The 26,200-nt window shown below is 57.7% G+C and overlaps 1 protein-coding gene across 13 annotated transcripts in view; it reads left to right on the top strand.

Moving 5' to 3' along the window:
- SFXN5 (sideroflexin 5) overlaps nt 1–25,491 on the top strand; it is a 109,374-nt gene extending 83,883 nt beyond the window's left edge. For 12 of the 13 annotated variants that reach the window (XM_081833677.1, XM_081833676.1, XM_081833687.1 and 9 more), the window contains 3 exons: nt 1,424–1,509; nt 7,299–7,416; nt 22,371–25,491. In XM_081833677.1, coding sequence (XP_081689803.1) covers nt 1,424–1,509; nt 7,299–7,416; nt 22,371–22,448 — 282 coding nt within the window. In that variant the 3' untranslated portion in view covers nt 22,449–25,491. The remainder of the gene's footprint in view (nt 1–1,423; nt 1,510–7,298; nt 7,417–22,370) is intronic. The other variant, XM_081833688.1, reaches the window with a different exon arrangement.
- The last annotated feature ends 709 nt before the right edge of the window (nt 25,492–26,200 follow it).

The raw sequence follows: 26,200 nt of genomic DNA, 5'->3' as shown, positions 1-26,200 counted from the left end.
AGCCTTTGCCCGAATGGTGATGAGTGGCTTGTCCTTCTCTGGCCTCTGAGTGCTGGCATGGGGGATCAGCCGTGATAGCTGAGTATTCACCGCTGCCCCAGCCACTGTCCCTCATCAGCCCCCCCAATGGGCCCCAAGCCTCACCTCTGTCAGCGAGGACTTCTCTATAATCCCCTGATGGGGGAAGACCCTTCTCTTGTCCCAGTGCTCCCCTCCCCACTGGTCTCAGAGAAAGTGAGTGCCCATCCAAGGCTTGTGAGGGGCAACGGGCTCGGGGACACCAGGGCCCGCGCTGCGTCCTGTGCTTCCTGTGCTGGCTCTGGGCAACCCCATCATTCCCACGCCTGTTCAGCAGACTGGAGGGACCTTCTCCCAGGCCTTCCAGAGTCTGATCATGAAGGACCCAGGTTCCTGGGAGAAATTTTCAGCCCTGAACCTATCCATCCTTGAAGGCGATTTAGCCTCAATTTCCTACCCAACCCCCACCTCTCATCCAACCCTCATGTTGCCCCTGACGTGCTGAGAAGGAGGCTAACCACAGTAACTCTCCTCGTGGTGCACATAGCAGGGAAGCCCAGGCTCTTCCGTAGCCCTGGGCTTCCCTCAGCTTGGCCGGGTCAGCCCCTTGCTGTCTAGGGGAAGGCTCCTGGGGGGCCTGGCAGCTATGAGCCATTCCTCAAGCCCTTCTCTGAGGGCCAGGAGCCCAAGGAACTCCCCACAGTGACCATCAGAGTGCAGAACAGCCTCTGAGCTGTGCCTTCACCATGCCCACTCCCCAGGAATCCCCAGGGAACTCCCAGAGCAAGGACCCAGGCAACCCCATATGGAGACACAGCAAACACTGAGCAGAAGCATTTCCTGCTTACAAAGCCGACCTCTTGTCACTAAGAAAGGCTCTCATCCAGAGCCAAGAGATGCAAGATCTTCCAAATCGTTGTCTTTAAGGCGTGTCAAAAAGGAAAAAAAAAAGTAAATCTCAGAATCTCTGTCTTCCTTCAGCACCAAGAGCCTCACGCGGCTCAGCAGGCCCCAGCTGTTTGCTCCGGTCCTCCCAGTGCCTACTTTGTTTTTAGAGCATCTCGAGTCCTCCATATGCTTCCTCCCCAGCCCCTGCGCCTGCCACCCAGGCACCTCCCTGGGCACAGGCCCCTTCCTGGGGCCGCTTCTGTGTTGCCACCCCTCCCCCACACGTGGCAGGTGACAGGGATCTGCTCTTTTCAAATCTGTGTGGTGGGAAGATGGGGGTGGCTTTTTTCTGGTGTTTGGAATAAGGCTTCATGAGCAATTCCATGAATTATTCCATTCCGCCAGATGTGCTTAGCAGCGGTACGCACACCTAGGGGCTCCAGAGAGGGGTTCACTGCCAGGTGACTGCCCCCCACCCTGGGAGCTCTGCTCATCACAGCCTCTGCTTGTCCCTCAGGCCCTGCTCGAGACGGCGCTGACGCGGGTGGTCCTCCCCATGCCCATCCTGGTGCTCCCCCCTATCGTCATGTCCATGCTGGAGAAGTGAGTTGGGGCAGCTGGGAGAGAGGGGCCACCGTTGGGGAGGAGGGTGGGAGGGAAGGGGGACCAGCCGGCCCAGGGCAGGCAACAGGGGAGCAGCTGGGAGCCTGCCCTACCCCGGTTTGTTCAGACACTCCAGGCAGTGTTACTGGAATGGTGCTGTAAGTAATCCCTGACTTGTATTATGCAGGATCCCGTGCAAGGTGCTAGGAAGGATACCCAGATGGACAGTGCTGGCCCTGCCCGGAGGGGCTGAGAGTGCCGGGGTGTGCGTGTGTGGGGGTGTGTGTGCACGCGTGTTCTCTACTAGCGCACAGCGCAAGGCCTGTTGTGAAGAGAAAGTATGAGGATTATAGTAGGAAGACTAGATTGGGAGCCAGGGCCACCCTATTCAGGCATCCAGCCACGAGGCAACCGACTACCTCACTGAGCCTCAGTTTCTCATTTATAACATACAAGCAGTACTAACCTCCCTGCATTCCTCCGAAGCATGTTCTGAGAACGCGTATTTGTCATGACTGTAAAGATAGAAGGGAACACGATAGTAAGAACGATGATAGAATGATCCTATCAATTAGTGAGTGTGAGGTTGAATCATGAAGAAGACATGCTGCTAGAAGGGCAGGTGAGGGGCCAAAGGGAGGAACCGGAGCTGACCTTCACGTAGGTTTGGACAGGTGGTGAGCACTCCCTCTCTCCTGGCGGCCCAGCCTGGGAGGGGGCACCTCAAGGCATAAGGACAAGGTCAGGGGCGCTCTACCTGAGGCTCGGAAGTGGGACTTTCTTATTCCCACAGTACGAATTATAATAACAGCTAACATTTATTAAGCACTTACTACCTGCCAGTCCTCTCTCAGCCAGGTCTCTGCCCAAATGCCAGCTCTTCAGAGAGTCCCTCCCTGACCACCCCATGGAGATAACCCCACGACTCCCTCTTCCCTCCATTGCCTTATTTGTATTCATAGCACTTAGCAACATCGGAGACTCTTTATCTAGTTGTCTGTTATCCGTCTGGTCCACTAGAATGCCATCTCCATGGAGGCAAGTACCTTCTTTTTATCTATTGCCCTGCATAGCATCTAGCACAATTCCTGGCTCATAGTAGATGCTTAGTGTTTGTTGGATGAATGAATGATCTCATTTAACCATCACAACAGCATGGTGAGGTTAAGTATAATATTCCCCTTTCACAGATGAGGAAAACAAGGCAAAAAGAGGTTATATCTTCTACCTATAGTAAAGCCAGTAGGAAATAACAGAGCCAGGAGTGAGCCGGGAGCTGCAAAGCTGGGTGGGCTCTTCCTACCACGCGGGCTGCCTCAGGTCTTCAGATCACATCACGTAATCAGCATGTCTTTGGGTCTTGCCCTGCATGGAGACAAGACAGGAGCAGACTTGGGGTCCTGGTTTCAGGAAGCCTGTATTTTGATAAGAGAGATGGGCATGACCCATACATGAGTCAGCTGCAGGTGGGACTGGGCAGTATGTAAACAGGCCCAAGGTGACCTTGAGGGGAGGGAGCACTAGACTGGAGAAGGGCTGCCGCTGACTCTGAGAGCAGAGGAGGATTTATGTGGAAGGCTGGCTGTCTGGGCAGGGTGTGGGTCCATCGTGTGGGGAATTGAGGAGTCTAGCCAGACAGAAGCAAAGTGTGCTCACTGGGGCCAGCGGATGAGGGGCCCTGAGTCCAGCCTGAGATGGTCCCTTCCTCACCACAGAGAGGGGGGGTCGTGGGAGGGACCTGAGCAGCGGTGTGGCGTGCTGAGTACCAGGATTCAGGAAAACCAATCTCATGTGGGAGATCCTGGAAGAGAAATTGTTTTGGTGGTCCCGGCCCTTGTGTCCATAGCGGCCTCGTGAACTGAGGCTTTCCCCAAACACCAGTGACTGCAAGTACACAAGAGGAGACCACCAGGCAAATGAGGAAGGTAGGGCTTCTGTCTTCAAGGCCACTGAATCCTGGGCCTGGAGTTTGCTGTGATGCCTTTCCAGTTGGCATCGGAGTTGGGTTTGCTGAAAGTGGCGTGGAGTGATGGTTAGTTTGGGGACTTAAATAGCTTGGGGAAGCTGTGTGGGATTGTTCTAGTTCTGAACCTCCCGGCCTGGGATCTGCCCAGAGTCCCAGCTGCCATGTGTCTGGCTCAGCTCAGAGTCTGAAGAAGGCCCTCAGGTAGGCGGAGACAGGTGGGCCATTTGGTTCTGGCCACCCGGTATTCGGTCAGTCCTTGCCTGACGTGCGTGAGAGGGTCTCTGAGGAAGAGAAGGAGCCCAGCTCAGGATCCCTGAGCACTATCGAGACCCAGTCTGCGCCCTCGAAGACTTACCAACCTCACGTCTGTCCAGGAACGCGCGCCTGGGTGACGGGAGGGGCAGGGCCGTGTAGCAGCGCCCGCTGAGACTCCGGGTCGGAACATGAACCTGGGGTTCCCACTCCAGCACTTTTAGGCCAGGCTAGTCGAGGAGACTCCCTTGGCCTCAGTTTCCCCCCTGGGGAACAGGGACATGGCCCTCCTCACCGGCTCGTTTGGCAGGCCTTTGTGTTTCGCGCCCTCCGGGAGGAGTCTCTCCCTTGCTAGGGCCCCACCGAGCACCCTTCAGCCTTCCCCGCGGGGGCGCTGGTGGCAGGGCCTCTGCCGAGATGGCTGATGGGGGCGGCCGCTCCTCCCCTCTGGGAGCCCAGTTGGGTGAGGGAGTCAGGACAGCCAGGGGGAAAAGACAAAAGAACACTTACAAAGCAGCCTACTTGCAAATTAATGGAGTGCAAACCAAGATTGCTCCAAGTGCGGAGGGAATGCGCGGCTGTGGGGAGACAAGCTGTTGTGCGGTGCAGCGGCCGCCTGGCTCTGCCTCTGGCCTCAGCTCCTCCTCATGGGGGTGCACTGGGAGACACGGTGCCTGGGGTCCCTGCTAGCAGAAGAGAGGTGGGAGGGAGCCTAGCATGTCCAGGTGTCCCGTCTCCGAGACTGAAACAGGAAGAGTCTCAAGTCAGAAGCAGAGGAGCCTCCACCCCCCGCCCAGAGCCCTGGGGGAGCACCGAGGGTTTACCCGCCCTCCAGCACACACACTGCACCTTCCCTGGGGCTGAGGGCTCCCAGTCCAGCTTTACCCTCCTGAGGAGGAAGCTGGTGTTGGTCCCGGGCCTGGGAGATTCATCCTCCCCATAATGCCTCCAACTCAGAGCCAGGTGCGGCGGCTCTCTCTCCGCCCCAGCCCTGCATCCCTCGCCCTGGAGGTTGCCTTCCAGTGCCTTCCAGCCCGTGGGGTCTCAGCGGGGCAGGGATTCGGGCCACATCCTCCCCCGTGGTTCCTGAGGCCGCTCCCCAGCCTCCCTCATTCCCTGGGCTCCGGGTCTTTCCTTTCTCCAGGCATTCGCGCGCGCGCGCACACACACATCTCTCCATCTGCATATTTCAACTCCCCCAGCTGCCTTTCCGATCCCTCCCTGCCATTTCCCTCTCCTCCTCCCCTCCCCCGTCCTGCTGTGTTCACTCTCCCTGCTCAGGGCTGGGACTTCAGGGGTTCCTGTTTGGCTGAAGTCTCGGGGCTGCCTGCTGCCTGAGTCAGGGGCACAGGCCTGGGGCTTCCTGGACCTCTTTTCCAGTGCAGATTTTGGCCAGCCACCTGAGAGAGGGGCCAGGGTCACAGCCCCATGGGGAAGGAGGCTGTCCGGGGTCCCTCCCAGGAGCGACTGAGGATGGAGCCCGTGGCCCGCCCCTCCCCTGCCAGGGAGGGAGCTTCACTCTTTCTCCCTGTCCCCCTCTTTGCCCTTGGTGACCCTCCAGTCTGTAGTGCCTGGGACTTCACACCCTCCTATCCCATTCCCCCTGCTCTGATTCCCCACCAGGGACTGAGGGCCCAGTCACTGCCACAACCCACCAGGAGGGTAGCCCCGCCCTCCACAGCCTCTTCAGGGCAGGGGGGCTCCTATGAAGGTCTGGAGAGTGAGCCTGGGTACCCCACCTCCTTGTCCTGCCCGAGAAGTTGATCTCAGGTGAAAAGGTCTCAGAGCCCATTTCAACCATCTGTGACTCCCAGGGAAGCCAGGAGGCCCCGGGGCTGAGCCAGTGGGGGGGGGGGGTGAGGCTCACCTGGAGGAGGGAAAGAGGATGGGGGCACTGGACTAGGCTGAGGGGAAGGTCAGATGGGTTCCAACTTGATCTAGGCACCTTTGCCCTGCTGCTCTTAATCCTGTGACACTGCCCTCTCCAGGCTTAATTCAACAGCTGGCCAGGTCTTGGGGTCTGGGCCACTGGGAAGGGCTAGAGGACAGCGTCACTGGGATCCTCCCTCCTTCTTGCACTAACAAGAGCAAAAACAGCAACAATAACCCACAATTACTGAGCACTTACTGTGTCCAGGCCTTTTATTAGCATAGAATTTATAAGTAATTGGAGCTTTATTGGTACCCTAGCAGGAACCTCCTGGGCCAGGGTTTCTCAGAAGTGTGGTCTGGGGATCACCTGTTTTAGACTCATGGAGGCTTGTTTGAAATGCAGAGTCCCAGTCATAGTACCAACCGAATGGGGATCTCACTGGGGTAAGGGGCCCTTGGGGGTCTGCCTTGGGAAGCAGATGCCTAGACGCCAAAATTGGAGAACCGTGGCTCCCAATTTTGCTGTCTGCGCAGGGCCAGGTGCTGTTGGGATTCTTGCCACGGGAGGTAAAGGTGGGGTGGGGTTTGCCTGAGGCCCTGCCCCCAAGAGGGCCTCTCACCTGCCGGTGGCCGCAGCCAGCCCTGTTCCAGCAGGAGGGGCCGGAGCCTGATGATATCCGCTTCATCCCAGGAGCCAGTCCCAGTCATGAGGGGGCCGACACAGTTACAGAGGTCAGATTTGGTGCCCACCCAACATTCTCTGGCAAATCGTCCAGTCGCCCATCCTGCTGGCACAGCTACCCCAGGCCTCCCCAGGTAGAATGCTTGGGGGTCTCTGCCACGGGGCTCTCCTGGAGTATACAAAACGTGAAGCCCTGCTGGGCAACACAGTGAAGGTATCTTTGCCAGTGGGCACGGCCCCACTTTGTCTGGAGAGCTGCTTTATCATGGAGCTGAGGGGCCCAGGGCCTGGAGGGAGGCTCTCCGTGTACTTCTCCCACCCAGGAATCCTGTCAAGGGGGGTGGGTGTCGACGCTGGCACAGGGTTCTGAAGACAGGAGCTGGGAGCAGCGCTGGGCGGTAGCACTTGCAGGCAGCAGTCCGGCCTGCCTCCTGCAGACGTGGCTGTGGCCTGGGGCAAGTCCCTGCCCTTCCCTGTGGCTCTTGGATTAAAGCAGACCAGGTGGTTATTGGGGTGTGTTCTGTTCCCATACTCGGCTGCGTGTATGTTGTGTGCGTGCGTGCATGTGGGTGCCGTTTGTCCCCTCCCCTGGACCTGGCTTCTACTCTGGTTTGTTCAGTATTTTCTTATGTGCTGCCTTTGAGGACCATCCTTCTCTGCTGTGTGTCTCCCCAGGGGCAGGGGCCGAAAGCCACCTTTTGTGTCCCCCACATGTGGCCTTCTTTGCACAAGGCTGGACACAGGGTGGGATGGGTGCCCCCCAAGTACTCACTTGTGATGTGTGATTGAGGATTCAAGCAGCACTGTCCTTCAGGGCAGGGCCTGGGGGAAAGGGCGCCAACTGGGGAAGGCCCCAAAGACAGAATGCCACCACAGCTATTTCGCTGTGGGCTGGCAGTGGCCCAGGACCACGCTGCCTGGGTCCTGGGACTCTGGGTGGGACCCCGCTTGGTGGCTGGCAGCCAGCTCAGCCTGTCTTCTGGTCTCATGGAGCTCCCTCCTCTCTCCCTCCTACAGGACGGCTCTCTTGCAGGCACGCCCCCGGCTCCTCCTCCCCGTGCAAAGCCTTGTGTGCCTGGCAGCCTTCGGCCTGGCCCTGCCACTGGCCATCAGCCTCTTCCCGCAGATGTCAGAGGTCAGTGTGGGGAGGGTCCGTGTGGGGGGCAGGGCAGGGAGGGGTGCGGTTTGGCCGTTTATTAACAAACACTTATTCAGGGCCAACTCCTTAGCCCGGAGCTAGGCATTGGAGTTAGAACCATGAATGAGACAGGTCCAGGCTCTGACCTCTCCCGAGCTGAGGGCCGAGCAGTGAACATGACAATTAAACAGGGACTAGCAAAGGAAGGGCAAGGACAAGGAGGGGATGAGTCCAGCTAGATGTAGGAGGAGACAGTAGAGGGCCCCAGACCCAGCCTAGAGGGAAGTGGCATTTCATGGGCCCTGGAGGATGAGCTGGACTTGGCCAGAGGGGACATGTCGGGCTGGGGTCACCTGGGGTAAAGGTTCTCAGGAGAGGAATCACACAGCATAGAGCCAAGGAAAATCGGCATCACAAGCAGAGAATGAGCAGAGTGAGGTAGGCCAGGGCAGGTGGAGCTGGGGACTGGGAGGGCAAGGAAGAGAGGGTAGGTGTCCTCTGAAGGGCTAGGCAATGGAGGACTGCAGATTCCTGACTGTGAGCCTGTCTGGAGCTCTGGAGGAGAAGGAGCCATCAGGAGGTGGTGGCGGGTGTCCAGCAAGAGATGGTGGCAGCTTGGACCAGGCTCCTGGCAGTGGGCATCGAGAAGTGGGTCCTTTAAGGGAGAGTTAGGATTATGAGGAACTGCAGGTGGGGGAGGGAGCCGGCAGGCTGTGCACCCAGCTCGCTGCTTTTGAGCAACCAGGCAGATGTAGGCACTACTGAGCAAGATGGAGACGCGAGGAGGGGTGGTTTGAGGGCGGATGGCGTGTCGAGTTGGACGGACACGCAGGGTCCAAGGAGCCTGTGGAATGTGCACATGGGGCCGTCCTGTGGGAAGTCGGCTCTGGGGCTGGAATCCAGGAGAGAGGCCTGGGCTAGAGGGATGGAAGTAAGGCCAAAAACGGTCATGGAAGCCAGGGAGCCTGTGGAGAAAAGAGGCCCTGGGGCGGGGTGGTGTCCGTGGACCAGAGGCCAGGGTGGCGAGGACAGAGCGAAGTGGGGCCAGGAGGAGGGGGGCCAATGCACAGGGCAGACGCTCCTGATAGGCTGAACTCCATGAAGCTGAAGAGTGTCCATTGGGGTCCCCGGCAATGAAGGCAAACCCTCTCCCCAGGGGTGGACCCAGCTGAGGGGTGAGGAAATGGGGAGGCAGGACTGACCACTCTGGCCAGAGGCTTGGCGCCCCAAGAGAAAACAGAGAAATAGACCTTCTGGAATGAGAGGTGGAATCAAGAGAGGCTTTTATTTGCTTATTTTTGCCTTTTTTAAATGAGAGAGACTGGAGCTTGTGAAAATGCAAAAGGGAAGGCACCAGGGGAGAAGGAGAGGACATGGGGAGGAGGAAGACAGGGAGAGCAAAGTCCGGGAAATGGGGGCGAGGCAGAGCACAGACCCGGGATTCTAGGGATTTGCCTTGGCTGCAGAGAGCCTGCTTCCCCACTTCAGCAGCAGGGAGGCAGATGCAGTTGGGGATGGTGTTTGGGGGTGGGGAGGTTAAGGAAGCTGTTCTGATGGCTTCTGTGAGCTTATGACCAAGCAGAGAAGAAGGAGGAGGGTGCAGGAGGGGGAGGTGAGAGGTTTGAGGACCGTGGAGCCATTCAGAGGGGAGAATGGGAGAGACAGCTGACCAAGGAAGTCAGAGGAGCCTGGTGGGCAGTGGAAGGGCGTCTGCGAAGGGGGTGGCTGAGGGAGGACACAGCTCTGTGGGTGTGGCCAGGGCCTGGCTCTCTAGAGGTTCTGGGGGCTGCAAGAGTCATAGGGTTCACCCAGCAGGTTTCGTCCGGCCGGATGGGGCATTCGGGGAGTAAGCCATTGGGAGGAGCGGTGGGTCCCAGAATCTTAGCTGGGTGGGGATGAAGATGGGTGAGTAAGCTGAGTGGGGATAGCAAGGTTTGACGGGGGGCAGGTTCCTGGAGGGAAGTCGGAAATGTGAAAATGAGGGGCCTGGACTGTGGGGACTGAAGACGCAGGGTCCTAAGTAGGAGGTGGTGAGCCAGCCTCCAGGCCCCGAGATCCTGGGAAGGTGGGGACTGGAGTCACTTCCCTCCATGGAGCCCGAGATTTAGCAGAAAACGGGGCTCGGGAGGGGCTGCTGTCTTGGGGGGCCAAGGCACACTAGGGTGGGGAACCTGGTGTGTGATATGTGCTGGGAGATCCCTCCTGCCCACAGCGCCCAGCCTTCCCGGGAAGCCAGGGGTACTTCTCCCCCCACGAAAGCTGAAGAGCTGCTACCTGATGTCTGGGGACTCTGAATGGAGCCAAGGGCTGCAGATTGCCTGGAAGCTGTGAAGATGGGAGGGAGGGCACTTCCTGGTGGTCTTGGCATCCCCGTCTTAGAAGGGCACGGAAATTAGTTCTTCCGAGTGTCTAACCAAAGTCCCTCTCATTGAAACCCAAGGCTTTTTTCTAGGCTGGGAAGAATGTCATCATTGCATGAGAAGTGTGTTCTCTGAGAAAGGAGGGTAAGGACGTGGCCTTCAGTGCTCCCTCCCCACCTGCATCAGCTCCAGCAGGATGCAGGCCGCCTGGGCCATATGGGCTGTTTTGAAGCCTATCTGTGACCTATGGCACCAGGGCCATCAGCCAGTTGGCTGAGAGGACCTCATTCCCCCGTTCATCCTCCCAATTAATTCTCTCTAACGAGGTACTGCTTTTGTCTTATGGGGATCGTGTCATACATCCCAGAAGCCAGTGGGATTTGCCACAATACGTCTGGACTTGCTTGGGCTGACCCATCCTTGCCAAGAGCCACCAAGGTTGTCAACAGGAGTACTAGCTGGAACACTAATTAATTAATTAGGGTACTTGGAGATAGAGTTTAGGAACTTGTTTCTAGAATGGCTGGCCTGCAGTGATCAGTGTGGAGTTTCCAACCCACTAACCCCAGAGGTTGAGGAAAGAACTTCAATCCTCCCTTCAATCCCTGGGAGAGAGTTTTGTTTGCTCTTTTCAAATTCGTATTTCTGCCTATTAAAATGGTGCTAATTTTAAAATGAAAATAGCAGATAATAATACTAGCGACCACTTGCTAAGCGTCTCCTGGGCCGGCCAGCGTGCTGGTGACTGGGCGTGCCTTGTGTTAAGTCCTCCCCAAGCCCTTCACGTCCAAGGTATCAGTGACTCTTAAGGGATGTTACCTAAACCGTTAGATGTCTGCATCTCAGACTCAGGGGAGAGGTTTTGGCTGGAGATGTGGAACCTTTGGTGCCTGGGGGGAACTGAAGCCAAGGAAGGGATGAGGTCATTGTGGGAGGAAGGAAAGGCATCAGGAAAAGACAGGAGCAGACAGGGGCAGGGGGAGGGCGCTGATGGAGTGCCTTCATGGACCCTGAGGACAAGGGCCTTTCAAGGAAGGGGGGCTCTCTACAGAGTGAGCTACTGTGAGGGGGACCAGGAGTTGAGATTAGCAGCCGGGGGTGGGTGTAGTAGGCAAAGCAGTCTAGGAGGTGTATGGTAGTCAAGTTTCTCTGTGTTCAGAGAAGTAAGCTCATGGATGGGAAACCACTAGAGAACAGCAAAGAAATTTTCACTCCCTGGGTGTTCCATGAAATGGGGATGGGAGCCTGGAGAGGGGCGGTATGGAGAGGAATGCACAGGAAGGGATGCACATAGCTCAGGACAGAAAGGCCTGGCCCTGGTCCAGTAAGTAGAGCAGCCCACTTGGTTGGGGAAGGGAAATGGGGGTCCAGAACATGACCGTCTTATGAAATAGGCACCAATATTATTCCCTATTTACAAATGAGGAAACAAATGAGGCGTGTTTTGCTCAAGGTCCAAAGTTGGTAATGATGGAGTCAGCTCTATACTCATAGAAGGATTTTATACCTCTCCCCAGCCCACCTCCACCTCACTATAAAATGAGAAGGCCTGGGTCTGAGCCCCAGATGGCTCCCTGCTAATGTATCCATAGGAACATTCCAGCACCTTCAGCCAGCCCTCCTACCCTTCAGGGAGATCATTGTTCACAGGACCTTCTGGAGTAAGTGTCTGTGCCTTTAATCTATAACCCAGAGCTGGGGGCGGGGGAAATACTGTCTAGTGGGCCAGCAGGTGGGGCAGGGAAGCTCCTTAGGATGTTGGGTGTGAGAACAGGGGCGTATGGGCTGGCCTTCTTCCAGACCCCAGGCCCGTCACCATGCAGGGAACATTGGGTATGCCCTAGCAGACCCTGTGACCTGCAGGTTAAGGCTTTGGGGCATTGGCCAAGGCTGGCTCAGTCACTCATCCACACCTAGATTCTGTTCCCCACTCCGGAGATGCTGGGTTGCTTTCCCCTTCTTGTACCTGGGAGGGCCATGTCATAGCCCCTGGTCTCAGAGAGCCTCCATGCTGAGGGGATTGACAGAAACCCAGTGAACAAGAAATGTCAGGTGCTGGTGTAGTAACATGAAAATAAAGTGGAGGGCTGTGCTGGGGTTTGCCCAGGGGTGAGTCATGGATTGTGGAGGCCTCCGTGGCATGTGGGGCCTGATTTGTAGTGGCCTTTCTGGACATGCCCTCTCTGGAGATTGGGGCCCTGGGTTCCAGCAAATGTGGTCATCTCTGTCCTCCCCCAGATACACATGTATACACACACACACACACACACACACACACACACACTGAGCTCCATGTCCCTAGAGGGAGATGTCCAGGGTCCAGTCTTCATGCTCACAGGCTTGGCTGCCACGGGAGGCTGGACCAGGGGATGGCGAATGTCCCTCCAACTCTGACAGCAGCGTTCCCCACCTGGGAGCGCTTCCAATCCCGTTTAATGAACCTCATGTCTCCTTGGAGCAAGAAGCAGTACCTTGGCCAAGTCCTCTCCCCGTGTCCCTGCCTGCTTCTGTCTGTCTTTGTGCCTCTTTCTCCCTTCCTCGATTCCTCTCGGGCTCCCCCTCTCTTTTCCCCACTATCCCCCCGGGAGCTCAGGGGCTGGGGAACAGGGCTGCACATACAAGCCGGAGCCATTGTTTGACAATCTGTTTTTGTCTTCATCTTGTTGGCAGGCGGCAGGAGAGGAGCGAAAGGTTAATGAGGCACTGTGCAGCGGGATTACTGCGTGAACGGGCGGCGGCGGGCGGGCGGGCAGGCGGGCGAGCCAGCCGTGGTAACAGGGAACTAATTAGGAGCAGTTTAACAGGAGGAAAAAGTGAAATCTCCTCTTCACCAACTGTCAATAATTAGCTGATTTGGTGAGGTTGAAATGTGTCCACAGGAGAAGGTGGGGCTTTTCTGTGGATGAGGGAGGCGTGGATGGGGAGAGAGAGAGGGGGCCATTGAGGGCTCTGCCCTGCCTGTAGGTGGGATTGGGGCTGGGGTCACCCCTCATCCCCCAGGCCCACCCTCCTCCCTTCTGGCTGGCGTCCCTCAGCCTCAGCTATCCATATGACCTGGGTCTTAACCTCAGCGACCTCAGTTTCCCCCGCCTTGGGGTGGTAGAACTATGTTTCTTCCTGGCTCTGCCCGTTAGGATTCTAGAAGTGAAACCACAAGACCAGGGCCGAATTCTAGAGTTGGAAGGGCTGACAGCAGGCTGTGTGATCTTAAGTCAGATGCTGACCTTCAGGTGTCTTGTCTGCAGCATGGGTGTGCCCTCTGAGAGCCACCTCCCGGGGTCTGGCATGACTTGAGAATGCTGCCAAACCGTTAATGGGCAGAGCCTCACCATCCTGGGGACATGCCTGGTAGCCCCTGGACCCTCCCTCAGCTCTTCTGGCCTCCCAGCAGCAATAGGAACTGGAATGGGGGCACAGGAAAGAGGGGCTCTGTGCTCTGGCTGGCTGCAGGTGGAGGAGAGGGAGCTCTGGGCTGCTCCTGCAGGGCTAGGGGCTGTCTAAGTGTGTGTGGCCCTCCTCCCTGCACGGGCTTTGCAGGTGCCAAGTGGGAGGCAAGGAGTCAGGTTCACTGGGAGCTAGGGCTGTCTCCTGTCGGGCCTGTTGGCTCTGTTGGTCTGCCCTGCAGTTGTTGGTTTGTTGGCCTTCCCTGACAACTCAGCAGGGGACCCCCTCCCTCACCCTCCCTCTGCCCCTCCAGCTTCTGCCAAATACCTTGACTGGAAGAAAAGACATCATCAGAGGCCCCCAGGGCTTCCTGCTCAGAGCCTCCCATGTCAACCCTGCCAACCCCACCCCGCACCCCAGCCTAGCATCTCCTCACCTCAGCCTTACAGGGTCCAGGGCACTAGAAGGCATGATCGGAAGAAGACCAAGGCCCTCATCACGTCCTCATACCTACCCAAAGCCACATTTCACCCTGGCCCCAGAGGGTGGCTCTTAGAGGCCACATCCATGCTGTAGATGAGGTACCTGAGGGTCAAGTTCAGCCACCCCCTTCTCAGTCCCTACCCCCTACCTATCCTTGGTCCCCCTTCCAGCTTTAAGAGTTAAGAAACAAAGAGGCATGTCCTCCCTATATAGGAAAAGAATATGGGTAACCCCAGTGGGCACCAGAACCTCTTCCATCTCACTCCCCATCACCAGCTCTGAGGAAAATGGTAGCTTTGATGAACCAGCTTGGCTGGAAGCTGTGAGAGGCTCTCTTTCTGAGAAGGCATTTGAACTCCCAACCAAGAATGGGGAAGAGTTGGGAATGGGCTCAGTTCTACATTCAAGCTGTTCTAGAAATGACTCCTCCTCCAGGAAGTCCTCTCTGATGAGCCCCACTAGGATCTGTCTCACCTCGCACATGTAGACTCTGGGGACGTGTGTTTCCTATATCCCATCTACCTCCTCGGGTCAATAGTCCTTTCTCCCTCCCTCAGTGCATAGGTGTCCCTAAGGCTGAGAATTAGCACTCTTATCAACACCTAGTCCAGAGCATGTTGGTTGTATTTGTTGGTTCCTGCTTCTCCTGCTCTTCCAGTCCTGATGTGAGGCCAGAGGCAAAGTCTAGAGGGCATTGTGTCCCTCCTGAGTCCACAGATGTTCACCTTCTCCCAGATCAGGGGCCTCTTCCCCTCTAATCTCAAATCCATCTCCCACTTTGCTTGGAGATGTTTGTTTGGGGTTTTTCTCATTTACTGGTTTAATCAGTCTCTACTGAACTCCAAAGCGGGCTATTTTTGCCGTCAGAAATCTGCCGCCTCCCCGCCCGCTGCTTTCTTGGAGTTTGCCCACAGGACCCCCCAGGAGGGATGGATGGGAATGGCAGAGCCACTCAGAGCCCAGGAACGCCAACGCCACCTGTCATGTTGCCTGTTCCCCACACCCCCGGCCCAAACCTGCGCGTGCACACAGGCCCACACACGAACATGCACACACATACCCTTGTGACAGGCCTCAGCGGGGCCACCTCTCAGCCTATCCCTCCTGGTTCTTTCCAGGACCTTCTTGAAAGCCTCGCTGAATTCAGGACAGGGAGGGAGGAGGCTTGGTTTTACAAAGCTCCTGCTGAGAGGATTAAAAGCATCAATATGTGCAAAGCAGCATAGGACACGCCTGGCCCACAAGCAAGGTTCAGCCTTGTGAACCATGAGGGGATGCCGGTGAGCAAGACCGGACCTGGGCCCTAAGGTAGCCGCGGGAGTCGGCCTTCCTTATGCAGCATCACACAGGTTTTCCAAGCTTCCACAGGGCTCGCTCACCAGTTTCTTGATATTATCCTCATCTCAGTCCCCAAAAGTAGAAAATCTTCCCACCGCACATACAGGGAAACTGAGGCCTCGAAGCCCAAAAGATGGGAGGACAGAGAATGATTCTGAGATTGGTCCACCAGGGGGCACCCAGGAGCAGTGCAAAGCTCCAAATGGGGAGGGGGTCTGAGCCTTCCCTGGGTGCACACTGCGCAGGGGAGATGGAAGAGTGTAAGATGGGATTCCTGCACTTGGGGAGCTTCGGTTCAGTTTGATTAGACTTTTATCAAGGACCTATTGGCTTGAACTGGGGTGAGGTGGGGGACTGCTGTATTCACAGACGGTTAGTGAACGAATTGCCTGGGACTTGGGATGTGAAGGAGATGGAAATCAGTGCCGGGGCACCAGAGGTGGCAGCAGTGGATTTGGTCTGAGAAGGTCAGGGGGGACTTCCTGGAGGAGGCAGCCTTAGAGATTAGGCTATCGCTGGACTCAGGCCTCAAAGGCTAAACATACAAAGTACTGGAAATGGAGAGCAGCCAGTAGGTGAGGAACCTGGAGAAGGTCCTAGAAGGCCTTAGGGGTCCAGCCAAGGAATCTGACATTCATTGGGAAGGCAGTGGGAGCCCAGAGCTGGCATCAGAAGCCTGACCCAGGGGGACCGGGCTCAGGCCTCAGCTGCTCCCCAGCCCTGTCCTAACACCCCTGCCCTCCAGGACACTTGGGACGGCTTCACCAAAGATGGGGCCTGGACTTATGTGTCTGAACAGGACCTGAGGCCGGCTCAGCCCCAGAGAGAGAGGGTGGGGAGTGCTGCCCAGCAGGTTCCAGGCCTGAGAGGGGCCTCAGGCCCACAGGGTCTGTGAGGTGCCGGCCTGGGCCTTGGACCCCATGTCAATGTCACCACCACCTGCAGATGCTCAGAAGCGCAGAACCCTGGCCAGGAGCAGGAGGCCGCTTTGAGCCATGTCACAGGGTCACACTGAACAGCCCGCCCCCCTGCCCTATGCCTTTGAAAAGGAGGCAGAAAAGCCACCAGAAGAAAGGCGAGGAGGAGGAAGTTCTTTGTAGTAGGTAAAAGCCCCTGAGAATGGGGCACAGGCCAGGGATCCAGTTTCCTGTTTATGTCTCGGCACCTTAGCTCCAGGTTCAAATATGTAAACTATCCACTGGCCACTGGCTGCAGGTGTGTGTGCTCCCAGGCTGGGGGGCAGAAGTGGCCCCACAGGCATTCCTAACTCTGGCCCCCCACCCTAATGAGCCGGCAGACGGAGGCGGCTAGCCCGGGGTTAACCCTTCCCGCACCACCAAGGAAGGCCCTGTCAGGCCACTCTAGGGGACTCTGGGGCCAGCTGGGCCTTGGGGTGCTCAGGGGAGGCTGTGGTTACTGGACATGGTGCTTCGTGTTTTCTGCCACTGACTTTAGAAGCAACCAAAAGTTGGGGGCCGTCTGGTGTGGAGGGGCAGCAGTGTCTGGCTGAGTGTGGAGGACAGGGTTGGGGCTCAGATGTGGGGGGGGCAGGAAATGTTAGCTGGGCGACACTGCTTTTCTCATGGTGGTGGGAGGGACACATGTCCCCAGCAGGCCCACAGCTTCCTCACTGGGCCCAGTAGCCCCCACCCTCTGGGGCTCTGGCTCCCCATCCCCTGCTGACCGACTGTCAGGTGCCTGGGGAGATGTCTGCCAGGTGAGTGGAGGGACCTATGGATTCCCACCTGCCCACCACTGCCCGCCCGGGGCCGGGTCATCCCTTGCGCCTGTGGCCACTCCTTGCCCAGCCCCCTCTCTCCTCATCACTCTCTCCCTGGAGGAGGCCCCTCAGAGCTTGTCTGCGGTCAGAACCAAGCTCCTGCCCTCGGCCCACTACCCGGGGGCCTCTAGCCTTTACTGGGCTGCTGCTGGTGCCCCCCCATCTCCGCTCGCTGCACCCACTCCCCTTACCGGGCCTTGGCACCTCCCTCACTCCACAAGCCACCCATGAGCCTCTGGGACCACCACGCCGTGTGTTCTGCGGCCTCCATGGCACATAAAGCCAGCTTCTGCTGCTTACCCGTCAGCCCCCCTAGCAGCAGGGGCGCCCTGGGCCAGCAGACAGCCATCTGTCTCCGTCCCTGGTTGAGGAAGCAGCAGGGTGCTCTGGTGCCCTCACCCAGTAGCTGAATCACATGCATTTATCAGCAGAGCCCGGATGTGATTTCTGTGGGGGAGACCCAGCACCCCACACCTCAGAGGGGTGATCTTCAAGCAGCCCGGGGTCCTCCCCCAATGGTCCCGACACCCATGAGAGCTGCCCTTGCCCAAGCCCCAGCCAAGGCTAGAGGGGTCTAAATGCACAGCCAGCTGTTGGCCCAGGCTGGAGGCCAGGGTCTGTGCCTAGGGCCGGCGCTGAGTTGGGGGTAGGAAATCTGGACTCCGGAGGTCACCAAATCCCGTAGCGAAGGCCGAAGCCTTTCAGCCCTCATTGGGAGCACTCAGAAAACTGTCTGCCTGCTATCCATGTTGCCTGATGCTGTGGCACCCTCTGTCACTGCTCCTGCTTCCTGGGCTGGTCCCTCAAGGCCACCCTCATGGGTTTGTTCCCTTCACCCGCCCCTCAAATGTGCCTGTTCTCCAGGCCTGGCGCCCTCCCCTTCCATCTGCTCTCCTGGGCAAGCTCCCCCACTCCGGGGGCTCTGGCTGTGCTTACACATCCCGGGCTCCCTTTCCCACCCAGACCCCTGCCCAGAGCTCCAGAACCCACGCCCTGTCTGCCTCCCAGCCCTCTGCACCCGGGGGTCTCAACATGGCCCAGCCTGAGCTGTCCCCCTCCCGCATTCCCTGCCTCAGAACAGCGTCACCAGCCACCCCAGCTCCTGAGCTAGAATTAGGAGTCATCCAACGCACAGTCATCCTCGACACCTCCCTCTCACCCCCACATGGGATTGGTCATCAACTCCTATGGATTTCTCTCCAGAGAGGATCCCAGTGCCACCGTCCCCACAGCCCCCCTGGCAGCATTATAGGGCAGGACCTGGCACCTCTCATTCCCACAGCTGCCCCCGCACTTACCCTCCAGTCCATCCTCCACATCCACTGCCACCGGAGAAACACTTCTAAAACAGAGTCTGGATCATGGCCCGCCCCTGCTCAGAATCCTCCCATGGCTCCCCATGCCTCCACTGACACATTCGTGTGGCCTACAGGGGCCTGCCTGTCCTAACCCCACCTCCATTTCCTGCCACGTTCCCCACATGCGCCAAGCAATGCTGGCCAGCCGATGCTTCTCCCTTCATCCACCCAGCTTTTCCTGCCCTCTCGAATCAAAATCCTCCATTTTCTTCCTGGCCTACCTCCTCGGAGAAGTCTTTCTTCCCTGTTCCTTCATCAATACATGGTAACCCCCACCCCCTCCCCAGTTTCCATGGCACCTCGTCTCTCTGGGATCCATGTGCTTTCATATGTGACTCCTCCCCTAGACTCTGAGCTTCTCAAGGGCATGGAGGAGATCCCCTGTCCATCTCTGTGTGCCCAGCCCTGGTGGATGGCGTTGGCAGCCATAAACATCTGACTTGAGGGCTGATTAAATTGAAACGAGAGAAAAAGCCTTGAATGCCACTCTGTCCCCAAGCCTCTGCTCCTGAGTACCGCAGCCACCTTCCCCTCCCCAGAGCCTTTCCTCTGCCCGAATCTCCCCCCTGCCTCCCTCCTACCTGCTGCCCTCAGCACTGTGGGGAGCCTGCGGGGTGGGGCTGGGTCTGTGACAGCGCCCCGCTGGGAGGGTGAGACCTCAGTCTGCACCCGGGCCAGCACTCTCCAGGGAGCGGGTCGAGTGGGTCAAGTGGGCCATGGCCCTGGCCCGTGGTCCTCCACCGTGGTGGTGAGCAGCTTCTCCGATTTTAATGCGGGCCTCAGTGCTTCGGTGAAAGCCGGGATGGGAAGTTGCTAATAATGGCACTAAAATAAAATATGCTACATCTGTTATGGGTAGCAGAACAAAATTAGCTGCTCACACCTCTGACATCCAAGATGTCTTAACTTAAAATACTCCTTGGCTTACTTTACATCATTTACTGATTATATTTAAAAGAAATACAATTTTGCAATTACTGTTCTTTCCAGTGTGATATCTGTGCATCATTTTCCTTTTATGTTTATATATTTCTCCTTCATTAGTGCAGTCTGAAGGGTGATTAGGATTCTTCAAACATTTTACAGAGGTTAAACGTTGATTAAGATTTAATTATTACTGTAAATAGCTTGGAATGACATATGGTGCAAAAGCCTGACATATGTGCATTTGAATAAATGAAGTGCTATTTCCCAGGATGCCTCAGTAGCTGTTTAACAGCTTTCCCGAAGGGTTATGTTACACCTCATGGTAAGATTGCTGGGATGTTATATTTTGTTGGTTTTTGCAGCTGAAAGCTAAGAACAGTTTTCCAGTTTTTTAAAAACATTGAATATTTTAAATACCTAAATTGTTTTGCACAAATTTTTGCTAATTTGTCTAACTAGGTTAAACATTTTCAAAAGCATTTAGATTTTTAAGCGTGGGCGCTGTGCATTGTGTCAGCGGCAGCGTGGGGACGAGGGGGACTGGTGGGGCGGAGGGGGCTCGGAGGCCGGCAGGGGTGGGGAGGGAAGAGGTGGCTGGAGGAGAGGGCGTGGGGAAGAGGCCTGGGCCCTGAGCCTAGCTCTTGTCTCTTTGGCCCTCTCCAGTGGCCAGAGCCTGGGTATCAGGGAACCGTGGACTACAGGGGAAGGGCCCCCCTTGCCCCGGAACTCCACCACGCCCACAGCTCCGGTCCGCACTGCGCTCCCTCTTGCCTGACCTCTGACGTGCCGGCCCCGGGCCTGACTGAGTTCTTTGAAGGCAGGGCTGGTCTATGGCACCTTCTGCCTACTCTTCAGGGCTGCCATGCCTTGACATAGAGCACGTACCTGGGAGCAGTTTCAGCTGAACCAAGCCACAAAGGCCCCGCACTTCCTTGACTCTACCTAGGGTGGAGATCAGGCCCGGGCCCCCCTCACTGAGGTAGCACCTCCCTTTCCGGCTCCGTCCCGTGGCGGGGGCTCAGGCATTCCTACTGGCTTAGTCCCTGGAGCTGCAAACCAACACCTGGGCTGCCGTAGAGCCTCCAGGGGAACCCTCTCCTCCCAGTGCCTTCTGCCTCCCTTCTTCCCATTCATTCATTCAACACTTACTGAATACCTCCTGTGTATTGGCCCTAGGCCTTGAGGATGCAGGGATGAACACTATCGATCGCACATCACTTTTGCTGCCTCATGGAGCTTGCCGTCTAAAGTGGAGAGGGGGGAGACGAGTGGACAGTCAACCTCAGCAACAAGTGATACAACTGGGATTAAGAAGTGCCAGGAGCTGTGGGGGCCCGGGGAAGTGGCCACACCCAGGCTGGAGGAGGGAAGATGTCTAAAGCTGCCTCCTGGACCTCCTGGAAGATAAGCCCCCAGGAAGAACAGGGAGAGTGGGGAGGGGGAGGAGGAGAGGTGGTGACAGAGGGGCCGGCTCAGGCAGAGTCAGGCTGGGGAAAGCCCAGTGGATCTGAGGCCCTGAAATAAGTAGGTATGTGTGCTGTCTCTGGTCCAAGGGGCAGGGTAGAGCTAGGCAGGGGCCAGACAACCCGGGAGTCTAGACTGGGTCCCTGAAGGCAGCAGGGTCATTGAGCCATTTTATAAGGAACAGAGGGGTGGCCCAACTTGCGGTTGGGAAGGCTCACGCTGTCTGAGGTGGGGGCAGACTGGGGTGGCTGGGACTTGAGGGGAAGGAAGCAAAGAGGAGGCAAGGCAGGCCCAGGGCACCACTGGGTGGTGGTGTGGGGAGCTGGGGTGGGGCAGGGGGAGATGGTGAATTCAGTTGTGATTTAGATTTTAGGGTTGAGCTCAAGTGCCTGTGAGATATCCATGAGAAGGTCTAGTAGGCAGTCCCTGAGGGCCCAGGACTCAGGGCAGAAACATGGCGGGAGCCCCCTCAGATCTGGGAGTCACTGGGAGGGTTGACTCACCCCCGGGGGGTTGTGCAGGGAAGAGGGCCCAGCCAGGCCGAGCCCCAGCGACCCTGACAAGTGTCCAGTGGATGTCACAAAGCGTGGGGGCGGCAGTGAACTTGGAGAGAAGGATTTTTGTGGAGTATGGTGGGAAGAGAAGCCAGATTTGCTGTGGGTTGAAAAGTCAGTGGGAGGTGAGGAGGTGGAAAAGGCCAGTTGAGACAGTGCCTTAAAGAAATGTGGTTGCTGAGGAGAGACCAGGCGGTAGCTGGAGCGTGACATGGGGTTAACGGGACGTCTTATCAGATGGGAGGTTCTTGTCAGTGTTGAAATGCTGATGGTCAAGAGTCAGTGAGCTGCAAAGGTGGGAGACGGGGAGGACAGTCTGGGAGTGGGCTCCCAGAGTGGGTGTGGGGGGAGGTGGACCCCAGGAGGTGCTGCCTTCTGAGGGGAGGGGTGGCAGGAGGGCAGGCGTGGAGCAATGTGGACAGGTAGTTATGGGTTTGATGGTGGGACGCTGAGAGGTTCCTTCTGTTGTCTTTGGCTTTTTCTCTGAAGTAGAAAGAAGGCTCTTGTGCTCAGGATGAGTGGGGAGCTGAGGGTGGGGGTGGCTGAGAAGGGTGGAGATGGTTTAAGGTGGCTGTCTGTGGAGAATGGGAGAAGGAGCCGATTGGGTGAAGTGGTCGGCAGGGAGAAGTTTGCTGGTCACTGTGGGCATCCAGCCCAAGTCAGGGACTGTGAATGTTGAGTGGTCTCCAATAGGTGGACAAAGTTCAAGTGGAGAGAAGGTGGAGGCCTGTCGGAGTTCCTCCAAAGCTGGGCCTCTGCCATTTGGGGCTGGAAGGACTTTTGGGCTAGGGATTAGCTGGAGTGATGGCCCCTGGTGTCCAGGTTAGAGGGGGAGGGAGTGAAGACTGAGCTGTTAGGAGTCTGGGGTCTGAAGTCTTCGTGGTCTAAAAACGGATAGGGAGAGTGAGGGGGGTACTGGAAGGCTAGGGGACTGTGGAGTCCAAGAGGGTGGAGTTGGGATTTCAGGAGTGTGGGTGAGGCAGCCTTGGGTGGTGACCAGGCCCAGGCTGTGGTGCGGTGCAGCGGACAAGGCCCTTGGAGATGAGGAAGACATAACTCGGAGGTCAGAGTGTAGGATGCTCACCCACACAGACATGCCGCCAGAGGAAGAGACAAGACCTAGACAGGAAGGGATACTGTGAGCCCCTTGGCAGGAGGGCGGTAAAGAAGGATGTGTCCATAGGTGGCGGAGAGGGAGAACTGTGGGCACCAGGGTGCTCCTAAGGCTACTCCCAGCTTCCACGCTCACCCCTTCCCTCCTGCCCCCCCCAACCTGTCTTCTCTGTTCTTGCTCTCTCCGCAGATTGAGACATCCCAGTTAGAGCCTGAGATTGCCCGGGCCACGAGTAGTCGGACAGTGGTGTACAACAAGGGGCTGTGAGTGGTGGCCAGCCGGCCTGGGGCTGGAGCACGATCCAGGCCGGGCACTTGGGGGAGGGGACGGAATCTCTGGGGTTGCACCTGCAGGGAGGGGCAAGCTAACCCCACCAGTCCTGAGCCCCCCCGCAGAGGTAGGGAGACTAATCTATTCACATGTTAACATACGGGAGAGGAATTCTGACACATTTCCTATAAAAAATAATCAAGTGCATTTCTGGGCCTTACGTGGGGTTGTCAGAACTCTACTCAGCACAATTATGTGTGAAGCTGAAAATTTGTAGAGTGCCCACGGGGTAGAATTAGGATCCTTTTATACTTTGGTTTTCTTTTTTCTTTTTCTTTTTTATCAGAATCAAGTCTGAGCCTTGGTTGCCGCTGCCCAGATGCAGCAGCTGCCGGCGGCGGCCGTGGGAGTGGGCCTGGGGGCTGGTGGGTTTGGCAGCGGGCCTGATAGATTCAAGATATTCTGGTGGCCAGGCCCAGTGGCTCCCCGGGCTGGGCTGAGCTGGGCGGGGGTGGGGGCGGGGGGGCGGGGAGGCAGTCTACACCTCACAGGATGAACCAGCAGCTATGACCGAGGTCCTCAGGAGGGGGCCCAGGGAGTCAGGAGCACTGGCGGCCTCTGAAAGATTTTGTGGGCAGTTGGCTCTGAGCGTGGCTGGCCCTCATCCACGCACAACCTGCAGAACCAATCCCTCTGCATGAAGCCCAGTGCCTGGGGCTGAGGTCACCCTTCATGGAACCCTGCTGATCCATTCGAGACCCCTGAAATGACCCCAGCTCCAGGCAAGAAGCCCCAAGAAGGAATGATGTTTGGCTGGAATTGTGGGCCTGCACTTCGACCTCTACAGGAAGATCCTCCTTGTAGTCACCAGGCTGGAAGCTGGGCTGAGGGTGGGGCTAGAGCTGGAGACTGGCTGACTGCCATCCAGGGGGCCTCTCCAGCCCCCCTGGGGCTGTCTGCCCCATCCCACCGCTTCCTGAGTGGGAGGGTCTTCTGCCTGAGGGCAGAGGCCAGGTTTCCAGGCACCTGACTCTGAGAGTCAGCCTGGAGCCAGGAACTGCAGGCCCTGGCTGTGGTACAAAGGGGGTGTGTGACCTTGGAGAAGTCCACTCCCCTCTCTGAGCCTTTACTCCCTGTCCGGAACCAGAGGACTGGAGCAAGGGGTTCCCACCGGCTCTTCCAGCAGGACCTCGTCTTCGCCTGTCCTGCTCAGATGCTGGCCATCCCAGGCACATCCCCCAGTGTGGACACTGGACTGGGAAAGGGGCAGGCCCCTCTGGGAACGGCCAGCAATTGGCCTCAGAACCTGGACCTTGCCTTTCTGTGTGAGCCCACATCCTGGGGACACTTGGCCTCTGCCAGACACTTGGCAGTTCTGAAGGAGGAGAGCGCCTGGGTGGCTGTGCCTATGTGTGGCCCCACGCCCGCGTGCCACCTCTCACCGTGCTCTGGCCTCCGGGGCCACGTGCTGGTGGCTCCTGTCTCCTCCCACGTGTGGGCCGGGAAGAGGAGAGGTGGCAGGGGCTCTGCAGGGGTGGGGGGGAGCGGGGCAAACAAACAGGAAGCGTGGGCCTCATTGGACCCCTCACCTGGCCCCAACTGGAATGGAGCCCTCAACATTGCAGCCTCAGGGCCTCCCCTGCCCTGGTGACTCCACCTGGGAGAGATGTGGCTGGCGGCGACACAGGTGCAGGAGAAGGCTAGTGCAGGGCAGCAGGGGTGCAGCCACCGGTGGCTCCCACCATCCTCAGTGCAGGGGTGCTTGCGGTAACATGGGTCTTCCACAGGCATTGACACCAGGCGCCCCCTCAGAAGCCCCTGCTGCCCCCACTTGCCAGCCAGGCCCTGCTATTCCTGCAGGTTGCTGCCCTGAGGGCCCCCCGCCCAGTGTCCTCAGGAGCGGCACCCCCCGCCCCCGACCAGTCAGGAAAGGGTGAAAGCAGAGCAAGTAGGGAGAACAAAACAGTGGAGGGAAAGGTTGCCACAGTGTGAGAGGGTCAAGTATTTTTGAGCTAATCCTGCCATAATATGACTGTGCCAGTGACAGGCTGGGCACATCTGGGTCCCCTTTTGGAAAGCTCTCTTCTAGCTCACCCTGCCCCACCTCTCCATGGGTCTTGTTCTTGTGCACTTTACCTTGAGACCAAAACTGCACAGCCCCAGCCCCACTCCCACCCCCTCGGGAGGCCTGGAAGAGATGGGGTCTCTCCGACTCTGTCTCTGTGCGGGCTGCCCTGGCCCAGCCCCACCCCAGCCCCAGCCCTGCGGCCTTGGCATCTCATAACCGACTGACTTTGTCTCCTGGATGATTTCTGGTCATGCTCCCAAATGCAATTCCAGGTGAGCTAAGGGGACTCCTCTTTGGGGAGGGGATTGGCAAAGGATCTGTATAGCTCAGGGTGATGGTGGGGGTCCAGTGGGCCATGCTGCTAGATAAACCCTGGCTTGGCTGTGGAAAACACCACGAGGGAAAACTTTCGGCCAACATCCATGCCCCACTCAGCCGAGGCCAGAGGAAGGGAGGCGTGGCGGACAGACTGGCTCATGCCTGGGGAGGAGGCTGAGCCGGGCCCCACAGTTAGGGGGTAGCTGTCCCAGCTGTGTCAGAACACAGGGCACCCCTGCCACCCCAGTTCTCTAGGCCTGGTGTACTGGCCCGCCTTCTCCTGGTCACTTCAGACATTCCCTCAGGCTCGGGGACAGCCTTCTCCCATCTCCAGAGAACAATCCGATGGTGCGGGGGCCAGAAGCCCAAGACGTGTAGACGGCCGCTGGGGAGGTGCCTGACGGCCCCTCTCTACTTCCTGATTGTGGGCTGGCTTGTTTTCGGTCCTGAGCCCCCGGCCTGGGAGCAGGGTGGGGGTTCCTGAGAGAAGAAAGACCAGAGGCAAGGTGGTCTTCCAGCCCCGGGCTGGGTGTGAGTGAGGCACCCGCCCACGTGCCTTAGCCACACCAAGGAGACTTTGCAGTGTCTTTTTAATCTTCAGTCTCTGATTTATGTAATACTAATGAGCTGTGGGCAATAAATGATGGATTTAAAGCCTCGGGGCTCGGCTCTATGGATTGTGGGTGGGAGCGAGAGGGGTACGGAAGTACAGTGAGGACAAGCCAGGGCTGTCTGAGGGTTTTGTGGGAAGGCCCCCGAGGAAGGCCCAGACCCGGAGATCCGGGAGGAGTCAGGCCCACCAGGAGGCCCAGAGGGAAAGGGAGAGGAAATGATGGAAGAGCATGTGAGGGCAGGAAGCGGGACAGAGGGGTGGGCTGAACTCTGCAGAAGGCCCCCCCCGCTTTACTAAGGGCCCCACTGCAAGGAACTTGAGCAGACAGGGATTTGGGTAGATTCTCGTACTGTTGATCTCCAGGGGACTGGGAGGGGGAGTGCAGGGGGGAGGGTAGTTCTGGACTGCCTGGGAGCCCAGAGAGGCTTCATAGGGGGGCGAGGCTTGAGCCAAGTGGAAAGGTTGCCATGTCTGCAGCGTGCATGGCACTAGCCCCAGGAACTCTGCCCCTTCCTAGCTGCTCCACAGTCCCTCAGGGCCAGGCCTCAGCCACCTTTTGCTGGCTCTTCTTCCTCTAGGCAGCCCCCAGAATTCCTGAGGGAGTGAGGCCTGAACTCTTCTCCCGGACCTCCAAGCCTCTTCCACCCCTGCAGGGAGCAGCTGATGGCCTCCCATTGCCAGGGGGACCACGTAGTAGAGGTGAGGTCCATGGTTGGGGTCAGGCCGACCCAGGTTCCAGCCCCAGCTTGG

This window comes from Leptonychotes weddellii, chromosome 10 (assembly GCF_054177405.1).
Source record: "Leptonychotes weddellii isolate Sample4059 chromosome 10, ASM5417740v2, whole genome shotgun sequence".
In the NCBI taxonomy this organism is placed as follows: Eukaryota; Metazoa; Chordata; class Mammalia; order Carnivora; family Phocidae; genus Leptonychotes; species Leptonychotes weddellii.
This window is presented reverse-complemented; position numbering and strand designations above follow the sequence as displayed.